Source organism: Diadema antillarum, unplaced genomic scaffold, assembly GCF_040938485.1.
Source record: "Diadema antillarum isolate AM-2024a unplaced genomic scaffold, OU_Dant_1.0 seq00000720_RagTag, whole genome shotgun sequence".
NCBI lineage: Eukaryota > Metazoa > Echinodermata > Echinoidea > Diadematoida > Diadematidae > Diadema > Diadema antillarum.
The window spans coordinates 2,430,419-2,442,331 of NW_027271624.1; the positions used below are offsets into that span (position 1 = coordinate 2,430,419).

At 37.3% G+C, this 11,913-nt stretch overlaps 2 protein-coding genes across 2 annotated transcripts in view; both read left to right on the forward strand.

The window, feature by feature from the left end:
• LOC139738062 (uncharacterized) overlaps positions 1–504 on the forward strand; it is a 45,406-nt gene extending 44,902 nt beyond the window's left edge. The window contains exon 20 of the mRNA XM_071648723.1: positions 383–504. Within this exon, the coding sequence (XP_071504824.1) occupies positions 383–504 (122 nt within the window). The remainder of the gene's footprint in view (positions 1–382) is intronic.
• A 373-nt stretch (positions 505–877) lies between these two features.
• Positions 878–8,796, forward strand: LOC139738064 (uncharacterized). The gene is made up of 9 exons (XM_071648725.1): positions 878–950; positions 1,841–1,954; positions 3,051–3,167; positions 3,871–3,984; positions 4,400–4,522; positions 6,235–6,348; positions 6,873–7,001; positions 7,734–7,932; positions 8,736–8,796. The coding sequence occupies exons 1-9, from the start codon at positions 878–880 to the stop codon at positions 8,794–8,796; spliced, it is 1,044 nt and encodes a 347-aa protein (XP_071504826.1).
• The last annotated feature ends 3,117 nt before the right edge of the window (positions 8,797–11,913 follow it).

The following is an 11,913-nucleotide window of genomic DNA, read 5'->3' on the forward strand; positions in this document are numbered from 1 at the left end:
AGAGATATAGATGAATGTGATCCTTGTAAAAATGGAGGAACATGCAATGACAAGATTGACGGATTCCAGCGTTAGTGTTCGTCTGGATTTTGGAGCACCATGTGCGATCAAGGTGCGGGTTATCCTTGTTTATGTGTGTTTGTTGTGTAGGGGTTTATTTTAGTCTTATTGTGCACAGGAGAAATTTACACGGTTGAAAATTTTGATTGCTGATCTACTCTAACGAAAAAATTAATAGGCGTGTGATTGATCTTTTTAGTCGATCGATTTCCAGCCTCAAGATTTTACTGCAGATATGAAAAACACATGAAGTTAGTCAAAGCGTGTTTTACGAAAAAACAAAAGGGGGGAAAAGTTTGATTCTTCTGCTTCTCCCTCTCAGATACAAACGAGTGTGCCAGTAGTCCCTGCCAAAACGGTGCCACCTGTCGAGATGGGATCAATGGATACCAATGTGACTGTCCCCCGGGGTTTACTGGACTAGAATGCGGCACTGGTAAATAGACCACACCGCGATTTACTGGTTGTTGCTGATAGTGAAATATGCAACATTCTACTCAATTTGTGACACTATGTGACCATGGACGTAGATGTTATAAATGCTGTATATTTTTTTTGATCATGTCACGCTATGGTGTAAATAGCTAACTTTTTATTTTCTTTTAATCTAATCTGTACGTGTTTCCCCGACAACTTTCACTAGTGTATATTTTTGGTGATATCATTATCACAAACGTATTCAGCTGTTACGTTACTTCATTTTTTAAAAGACTGAGCGTATATTACCTATATATTTCATTCCTTGCAAATTCTGATTTTTTTTTCCTGTCAAACAGACATTGATGAATGTGCTAGCACCCCTTGTCAAAATGGAGGAATGTGTGATGACGTAATCAACGGATTCCAGTGTTCGTGCCCATCGGGATTCACGGGCGCCACGTGTAACCAAAGTGCGTGTGATGTTTGTTTTATGTTTGTTTGGTTTTATGTTTACATTGTTTTTATTTAGTTAGGTTTCTGTTCAGTCTGCTCTCTTCGCGCGTTTTTTTCAACACTGTAGCCACGGATATTAGTTTGAAAACGACATATCATTAAACACAGGTCTCTAATCACACTTTCTGATCAACGTTATTACATTGCTATACGGCTACCGGAAGGTTCATGCTTATGATCAATCCTGTATACTAAACACGTGTAGATAGCAATAATATGAAAAATGTATATAGCGCATATTACAATATGTTCCCAGCGTTTTACAGAAAATAAAGCTAATGACCATTGACATTGAACATTAACAAAAGAAACAACTACGAGTAAAAGAAAAATATCCATGGATTTGGTATCGGTTTCATTTCTCAAATACTGATATGTATACGATGACAGTAATCCTTGCAATGCAGTGGGGCAACATGCGTTGTTGGGTCACGGTGTGTATCGGACTTTTGAGGAATTCTATATGGAAAATGACGAGTTTTGTTTTGTCTGATATGTGCACGTTCACATCCATGTGTTATTTGACATTTCTCTCTTTTCACATGCCACCAAAGGCTAGTCGTTTTTCATAATGATTTGACAAAGAGCTGTTAGACCTATAGTGGAAAAATGATCGTTGCACAAAACAAATTAAATGACATGTATTCGATTAAGTTTACAAGTATGCAAAGTAGGTTTCAAAAGAAGAGCGCGTTTGAGAAAAGGGAATTGAATGTGTGAGATGTTGGACATGTTGGACGAAAAAATACACAAAGCCCATTTCAGTATCATTCCAAATAATTAAAAAAATCCCTGCATTGTTATTATGTTCATTTTATTTTCTGTTTGTCTTCCCCAAATATTCTAGACATTGATGAGTGCGCGAGCATGCCATGTTTGAATAACGCCACATGTCTGGACAGCATCAATGCTTATATGTGTGACTGCCAACCTGGCTATACTGGAATCAACTGCAACAATTGTGAGCGAAATTTATCTACTATTCATCTATTTATTCATTTATCTATTTACTTGACCATACATTGCGACATATCATACACACAAAGGTACATTTATAAAATGTAAGAAAATTATTTAAGGCAATCTCCTTGCAATGTCGTAATGAAATCCAAAGTAAACACAGCTGAACTCCACGAAGCCTAACGATATGCGTTTTCATGATTAATTGACAAATTCACAACAGCAAGATGTATGTGGCAGAATGACACATCGAAAGCAGTGATCTATTATAGTCTCAGCTATGTTGAGAATGCTGAAGGATCAAGCCTATGACAGGAAAGATGGAATGATGTGTTTTCAACCTGTCTTGCTTTATGAGCTGATGCAGCTGATTGTGGCAAGGGACATAAAATAAGATAGGTAGTCATAATACCCGAAAACACAATTTCGTTTCCTCGGTATGTTAATTTTGTTTTTCTATATTTTTTGTTTTGATTTGATTTGTTTATTTGTTTGTTTGTTTTGGTCTTCTTCCTTCTTGTAGAATTTCCTTCTTGTGAGGGCATTAATTGTTTCTTACGAATAAGTGGTACTTTTCGTTCTTACATTTTTTATCGTTTTCAGAAACACCAAATCATTGTCTGTTCATACGACGTTCGGATATACAACGTACATGTATTTATATGAGACCATTCAGACATAGTCATACGTCCTAATATACATGCATGTGATACGATAATCTTAATGGCTGCAGACCTTGCGTATTATTATGTTTCATAAGAAAATGAGTCTCTCTGTTACACTAAATCCATTCTTTCAATTTATGTTGTGCCAACATACTAGTATATATACGATGTATCAATATACGTCCATTCACTCGCATGAAAGACGTCCCATATCCACCCGTCGTATATCCATACAATAACTCTTTAGTCTGAATAAGAGCAAGGGCGGAGGAGGGACTGACTAAACAATTAGTGTTCAATAACGATACATGGTTCTAACTTTAACTATTTGGTTCGAAACGCAACATTGTTAATATAACGGCTATTGGGCAAAAAAACAAACAAACGATTTTTACAATTTTACAATACAATATTCACCCTTCTCGTACACAGACACCGATAACGACTGCGCCAGCAACCCTTGTCAAAACGGTGCTTCTTGTCGAAATGATGGCGGCATGTTCGCGTGTGAATGTCTGCCGGGATTCGAAGGGGAGCTTTGCCAGACAGGTACAAATTAGGGCGTGGCTTCACGTCACTCTCTATATCAATAGTCTTCTTTGATTAATGCTATTGACATTAGATACACTGCAGTTGTCCAATAAGATTCCCAAGATTATGATTTAAGATCTGAGTTTAATCTTAATTCAATCTATGGTTTACGTGTCCTTCTCGACCAGTAACAATTATTGTATACTGTCTTGACTGAAGAGCCTAATTGATGATTCAAAACTTCTTTCCTACTCTTTCTTGTAATGACTTCATCCGTTTCTCAAACTTCAGTTTCACCTCTTTGAGTGCCTGTGGTTTCATTTTTTAGAAGCTCAAAAGACTCAGAAATTTGAGTCATGAAACATAACAAACGTGATTCAAACACTGGTGCAACTGGCAATATTGAATGTGTAGAACACACATTATTGGTTTACACGAGGTACAACAAATCATGGCGCTACTGTAGTTCCGTGTTGTGGCTCCATTAACAAATGATTTAGCGCATCAAATCAACAAAAACGCTAAGAAATAGATTACTTATTCACCTAAAATTTATGATGCTCTATAGTCCGATTTGGAATCAGATTATGACTGCTATATGACATTCTCGTAGAAATCCTTTTTTGATTTGTTATTATCTCAAGAGGTAGACTTTATCAAATTCACTTCACATATGACTCCTGAGATTCCATAAAAATGTCGTTCATAATGTGCAACCCAGATGTTGATGAATGCGCGAGTAACCCGTGTCAGAATGGAGGTTCCTGTGAAGACGGCATCAACAGATTTAACTGCGCATGTGCAGCAGGTTGGACCGGCGTCGACTGTTCGTCAGGTAAAAAACATATAAAGAAAGGGAGAATGTGAAATTTCCTTCTACTGTTGAGGGATAACCACAGACCAATGATTGTTTTCTTTCGTATTTCATTTCATTTCCTTTTATTTAGTGGCTTTGGACAACTTTTCTTGAACAAACTTTTACCAAAAAAAAATATATACAAAATATGGAACTTAGGTACATTTTATATTCGTGATAAATATGAATGTAATACAGGTTTATCATAATTAATGAGCAGTATAAATATTTTGTCCGAGTAATACGACTTACACTTTAGTTAGCATGACTATCGTAATAAACATTAGATAATCATGAAAAATGCATCTAAGAGATCGATACAACTTATGTATTAGTCTTGATACGAGATGTAGAAATTTCACCTGCTTTCCATATTCTGTGCTATATTCTTCAGTACTCCAAGCCTGCCGGGATTGGCTGTGTGTTAACGGAGCAACGTGCGTCTCAACCGGAAGTGGTAGGGACGACTACATTTGTGAGTGCCGTCCCGGATTCGACGGGAGAAGTTGCGAAATCGGTATGTCGTCGAGTCAGCAAACATTTCCAGCTTTGTGGGCTTTCTACAAGCTCTGCGGCGACAGTGTACAATTTTCAATAATACTGGGTTTCCGACTACTGAATGACTGCTTTTATGAAAAACAATAAAACAAAAGAAATTCACAAAATAATTATCTAATGCAAGGCACATAAGGGAAAATCTTTGGCGAATGTTTTGCTTTCATTGTGAATAACAGATGACACTGTACAAAAACAACAACAACAAACAACAACAATAACTTGGGAAATGCATCGGTGTTTGCAAAGAGACATCATCCTTGCTCGAAAGGGATTCTTCGGGTTGCCGGTGGCAACCTCTGTTGAAGTAGTATGCATGAAATAAACCAGCGGGTTTATTCAACTGTATGCAGTTCGTTTTTATTGTGTAAGTAAATGTATGCATGCTTTCGGGCAGGGTAGGTCCTTGGCGACCCAATGGCTTGCTGGAGGTCCGCCGGAGGCCTGCCTGAGCGTGGAGACGGCGGGGTCATGTGGTTGGCTAATTTTTAGATTTTCTTTCCATGGGGCCTATTAGTATTGACGAATTTCCTTTTTCAGCTGTACATTGCAATGGTCCTGTGGAACTTACCACTGTGCACTCGTCGTCGCTATGTCGGGTGGGCCTGGGCGGGCTTTTGGACTGCCGAGAGTTATTTTGTCCTATATTCGAAATGGAATTGAATAACTATGTGAATGAAAAATACTCTTGTCTGCACTACGGAGGCGGGCTGGTAATAATCAGCTGCTTTCGTAGGTCCCTGGCAAATCACTTTTGGTTGGGTGCAGCCATTTGTCTGCATTATTGTGTACCATTGCACGCATGATAGAAATAAAGATACTATAAATAGTTTTCGGCATGATATCCATCGAATAATAATATAGCATTTATAATGAGTTTATGTATTGTGCATTGATGGTAGAAAACGTTATAATTAAAGTTTATCCCTTTATTGTATCTTTGTTAGTAAGGAGTTACTTGAATATTTGAAAAAACAAAATGAAAAAAACACAGATAAGTGTTTAAATTGTCTGTACCAAAGAAATGGCTTTATATGGTGTTGAAGTAATAATTATGTATTTCATCCATCCTCTGTATAATTATGTTGCTTCGAGAAATCAATAAGTTCTATCATTTGAAAAAAAGAGACATTGCACGTAATTCTGAGCGACATAAGCTCTTTGTTTAGTAATCAGACAGAAAAATTTACAGGAGTGAAGAGGGTGGTAATGTACAATACTTATAGGTGTAAGTTATAGAAGATCATAAACAAGTTACATGGTATTCAACAACCGATTGGATAAAAAGTTTACAACTGAGTGAGCGGCTGGCGCAATTAAACGAGAAATCCTTAAATACCATGTTGATTAAGAAACTAAAGTGTCAGAGATTCATTAACATAGAATCTTTTCTCTCTAAAGAACACCCCTCCTGAAGAAGTTGATATATCACGACTTTCGATGATGTGCATACAAGCAATGAACGCATCAAATTCGCCAGATGAAATCGTCAATGGATCGAACGGATCATTTGAAATTTATGTTCGTCCGCCATTGAGACTTCTGCAATGTTTAAAATGATTTTCCTGAATTTCCATATAAGTAGATCGTGTGTGTTTGTGGCGGATGGAGCTTGATGGGTTAACCTTGTCTTATTGTCCAAATTGGTAATATATTATGTAATCTTTTTGGCAGATATCAACGAGTGCAGCAGCCTACCATGTCAGAATGGAGGGACGTGTATCGACATGCCTGGCTCATACCTTTGTCAATGTCGACAGGGCTATAGCGGGGTCAACTGTCAAACGGGTAAATGTCGCGCGCATATCTTTCTAGTTTGTAACAGCAGGTCCATGGTAACAGAAAGTCATCGTTTTGCGTAACTAAAGTCGACCATCTTTGGAGAATATTTTTGACAGCTACATAAGTCACCATCTTGGGTTTTCCCCCCTTCATTCTCTTCCAGTATATTTGAAGCACAAGTAGGCCTATGACGATAACGTCAAAAGAAGTTTTGATATGGGTAGCTTGGAATGCGTCCACAATTGCATGACTGTTCTCGTTGATTTCAAATGTCATACAGTATTCATCTGTGACGTTTACAGTGAATAAAATGACATGATTAATGAGATCGTATGGGGACACAAATATCTAATCTCTATGATTTTACGAGTATGCATATAATGCTCACTGTAAACCCTTAGAAGACGTATGCTTCGAGTTACGACACGGCAGAAAGCTGAAATATCAATAACAACGGATATGTCTCCTTGACTCCGTATTGTTCTTCTCTTACTTTAAAGATCTACTTGTTCTATTTTCTCTTTTAAAAGTTGGCTTCTGTGACATCGAGGGAACGTGGTTTAACTCGTGCAATGATCGTATCACCATAACGCACACAAATACAGGATTGATCCTTGGTGAATTCATCACCGACATCGAGGTCTCACAGGGAAACATGCGTATGTATCAACAACACCTGTCTAATTAATCATAATCAGGTTATATCTAATGTCTGATCTGAGAACATCATCACTTTGGCCTGCCTTTGCAGGTGTTAGATCTATTCTCCTGGCGTTTATACCGTCTTTACCAGATTTACCTGATACATTTGTAGTATCAATGCCCTAGAGAAAGGCATAAAACAGGAAAGTAAGAATAACTTCTTACAGTTAGAAAAGAGTGGTGACCCATCCACAGTTATGGCAACAATGAACTTATATATGGAGGCATCATTATTTTTTGTTTTTGTTTTTTGTATAAAAAGCCAAGATGCTGTGACTAATATAATATATAGCTTTTGTAAGTACAAATTTGCAATGTTAGACACTCTTTGCTATAAAGATGAAAGCTGAACGACCAGATTATGTGAGTGTGTATATAAGTGCGCCTATGAGTGTTTGCATAAAATTATTTACATGTTATACATACATTATGAGCCAATGCAATTCGAAACCTGTTCCCGAAGACATCACTTGAAAGGTATAACTGCAAATTTTATGATATTACTTGCGTCATGAAATCAAACAGTGTCAAAAGCACAACTTCAACTTGTCCGAAGAGAACGCAAGAAAGAAGAACAAAATATGACTGTTGTGTGAGCCGGCAATCCTCAATATCTATCATCCAGGTTACTACAAAATAAGTCGATTCACGCGTATCTGCATGTATTGTCTCATAAACATTTACTGTAGCTTCGGGATTTTTAGTGGGGTACTCGAACAGACGCCGCTGTCCCTCAACTCTCGGGTTCACGATTTCGGAGAACTTCGGCCAGATGACTACGATATGGAGCGGGCAGTGCATGCTGTGCGGGACCGAAGAGGTACTCCACACCACGTGGTCCTCAAGCACTCGCGTGGAAAGCTGTAAGGATATTAAGAAAGCCTTCAGGTAAGACATAATGTTGATGAAAAAAAAATACTGTCTCCTACCCCATTAAAAATCTGTGCTACTCTGCCAAAATTATCGCGATGATTTGTAACGTGCTGTGGAATTAAGTGATTTGCAATGATCTTCTGGGGAATTTCGTCTGAAGTGAGTCCACTTTGGATGTATAACCAGACATTTTTTATCAAGCATTTAAAGGCCTTTTCTTGTGTATGTGCATATATCGAGATGAAATTTATCTAAATCTGCCTTTGCATCGATCCGTAACAGCGCCACCATTCGTTCGTGCTGAAAATAACATTACCCTTTCATTGTCCGTAAAATGGAACATTAAAAACCTTTCTACCTTACCTTAATTTTGGTTCGGCTGGATTTCATATCAAAAAGTGTAGTAACACGACAATTTTAGAAGGAAAACTCTTCAAATGCATGAAATTAAAGATTCATATTTCTGGTCTTGTATTTTTGATTTCGTGGCATAGTACATGAAACATCAACTGTGATAGCTAGGGAATCCAATCAGATTGTAGCCATAGGCAGTTGGTTCAATGTGCTATCAGCGACTTCCACAATAATGTAATGTTATTATCATGATCATGGCTGTGTCAATAAGTCTTGATGTACTTTCTCATAACTACTTCTGTAAAAATAATATATACAGTGTTCTATCATTTTTCATCTCAAACTCTTTCCATTGCCATATGCACGGTCTTACTTTCCCACAAACCACTAATTCAAGGATTTGCACATGTACTAATTTTTTCTTGTGTTTTTTTGTTTTGTTTTGTTTTTTTCTCTCTGTGCAGGGTTGGGCAAGACAGGTGGACACGCTATAGACAAAGTCTCGCCCCTGCTGAAATACCGTAGAGGCACTTTAAAGGAAAAAACAATGAGAAAATAAGCAACTGAAATATTTAATCAATCATACTGGCGTCCCATACATTCAAATTGCAAGTATACTATCCCAAAGTATGTGCTTAATGGTCATTTAGACTTTGGTAGTCTTAAATGCTTTATCAATACATTATTGCAATGGCTCTTCTGGAAAAAGATGAAAAAGATGTAGTCGTCATGGAAGCAGAAAGAGGAGGAGGAGGAGGGGGTTGGGAGGAGGGGGAGGCGGGGGGAGGAGGGGGAGAGGAATGAAGACATGGAGATGGTTTAGAAGGAGATGAAAATGATAAAAAGAATACACCAATATGTGGAATATGTCAAGTAGTTGGTGGGGAACAACCCCTCCAGAAGAATTCATTACGCTTTGAATTTGAACATGTAATGAGGTTTTTTTTTTTCATCATATTTGTTTTTATCTATTTACTTTTAGTTTTGTCATCTTTATTATTTTGGGGAAGGATTACTCAGTATCAAGGCCTCGTAAACTTTGCCTTCATCATGTTTAATGAGAAGATTGTACGGGTGTGCAAAAAGTGAAAAGGCATCTTTCTGTCGAGTAACACAGATAGGAATTTGTCCGTTTTAGGATAGTTAAATAAGAAATTGAATATCTGAATATGAAAACGACCCAAATCCATTACAGAAAATTTAGAAAAAGTAGCAATCATCAAATAATTTCCCAGGGCTTTTAGCCAGTTAGTGGAATGTTATCTATACAAATTTAACTGTAAAACATTCATTTGACCGATTATCTACCTTTGTATGACTTCGTGAAAGGTCTCCAAGGGCGATAGCCAAATTTTGAACTTGGGTCGTTTTTATATTCAGGTATTCAATTAGAAATGCAAATCGTTACTGACTTCTGGACAAACATTGACTCATTTGAATTTCGTAGCAATGTAATCTAGAAATTATTGTGTCCTTTCCTGGAGTTTGCATGCCATCACATGCTGTGAGAGCATGATGTCGCTTTAACCCTGATTCTGTTTTCTTCCGTGATCACCAATGCAGAAAGATCACAAAAGAGGAAGTTGAAAGGTGTATACATTTTGAATTCTCAAAAGAAGTTATTCTTCTCATGTTCCCTCTTCCAGCATTGGAGCCAAGGGTGCTTTTGATGAGATTGTTCGCATACCACGTGAAAATGAGAAAAATGTTATCTCGTCCCCTGAACAATAAAACATGCAGCCTTTTTTTATGGGATCTCAGCTCCGTTGATGATTAATGAATACATTTTTATTTTTCATATGCTGGAAATACGTTGAAGTTAAAAAAAAACACGAAAGGACACAATACACGATATCATCGGATACGTACAAACATTAACACACAGAGAACACACATGCACTGACACACATGATATATATATGCATAGATACACGATATGTTGGCGTGTAATGGAATGTGAGTGTGTGCGTTCTAAAAAAAAAAAAATGCCTCCTCGTCTGGTGCTGGGGACAATGCAGCTAGTGCACAATAAATGTGGCTTTACAAAATCAAGCTTGCAGGGCATGCAAAATGATCTATGGGGTACACAGAACGGTAAGATCGAACAAAGGAGAACCTTATCAAGGATCAACGTGTGTAACGTTAGAATTTTGCTCATATATCATATATATAGATTTTTCATTATCACTTTCCGTAACAGTTTCCGTGTTTGTTTCAATCTATTGGATATGATGCGACGAAAATGTCATGTTACATAGTTGACATTATTTGGGGAAAATCATGGCACAGGGATGCCAGTCACAGATTTGGGTTAATGAATACAGCCACCTGTATAATGCCTAATAGGAGTTTACCCAGAGCTGATCATCTAGTCACGCTTGATATTCTGTTTCGTGGGAATTATTCTGGTTTACACATATCAACATCTCGGTATATAAATAGTGGGCACATTCGTTCCGTGTGGTTCTGTTCATCTAGGCACATCGTAGCCTTTACCACGCTTCGAGTACCAGTGCTAACATACATGTGCGAAAACAAATAGCACTTTATTTTTCTGTAATTCGAGAGAACAAAGTGCTTTTCAAAAGTGAACAATGAACTTATCAGAACTGTTAAAAAAAATCAAATTCTACATTTTTGTGGTTGGGGAGACGTCTTTTTATTTTTCATATGTCTTTCGTATGAGCCATATGTCATTTATATACCTATGATGTAAGTAGCAGAATCAAAAAGCATCTCTTTCTCAAAGTTTGCAACTGATTCTCGAATTGAAAGACATATGAACAATTAATGAGATTGACGTTTATATCTATCTCTCAACACAGAAATAACATTTTGTTAATTTGATGACAAGATGACGATTTCTGAAGCAGCTCTTGATGGCTTAAGTGAGCAGGCAGTACTGATCAGTGCTTAGCTAACCTGGAATGGAATATCATTCTCACTTTTGGAATTCGGGAATCCTCCCCCCCCCCCCCCCCCCCCCCCCCAGTCAACTGAATAAGATGTATCTTTCAGGCGATAACATACATGTATTTAGATCGAGGTGATACTTGCACACACATTTACACGTGTATGATCATAATAATGACATAATTCGAAGTTCAAACGCGAATAATCTTGCGTCGAGCTATTCGTGTGTGTGTTTGGGGTATAGGGATCGTTATTGTAGCCTGCAAGCCAAATGCTGATGTCTTTTGATGTTGTTTTGTACTTTTTATTGTATACTTCATTTTTTTATGATTTGTGTATTATATTCCAGTATGTTCCTGTATCATGTTATGTAACTGTTTTTTTTTTTAAACATGCACTGACTTGTGGAAGAACAGCATGTGGCTGAAACAAGTGTCCGTGAAGAAATAAAATGAATGAATGAATGAAAGAATGGATGAATATCTAGCCTGACAAGCATTGTTCCGGACTTCATCTGTCCTTTTATCTGCGATCTTTCCCTACCCTTATAAATATTCCAGTTTACCAGTAGTAGGGCCTACTTATGGACATAAAAGCTTTATTAAAGGATAATGAAATCCATATTAACACACTCACACACACACACACACACAATCATATATATATATTTATATATATATATGTTGATAAGGTAGTCCACGTGTTGGCAAGATAAAAAGATAAGTAACA

What these genes read in the sequence shown, in the direction of transcription:
- LOC139738064 (XM_071648725.1), top strand. Translation starts at nt 878, where the DNA reads ATGTGTGATGACGTAATCAACGGATTCCAGTGTTCGTGCCCATCGGGA. An exon ending in AGGGGAGCTTTGCCAGACAG is followed by an intron (nt 3,168 to 3,870) that starts GTACAAATTAGG and finishes TGTGCAACCCAG; the next exon opens with ATGTTGATGAATGCGCGAGT. An exon ending in GGTCTCACAGGGAAACATGC is followed by an intron (nt 7,002 to 7,733) that starts GTATGTATCAAC and finishes CATTTACTGTAG; the next exon opens with CTTCGGGATTTTTAGTGGGG.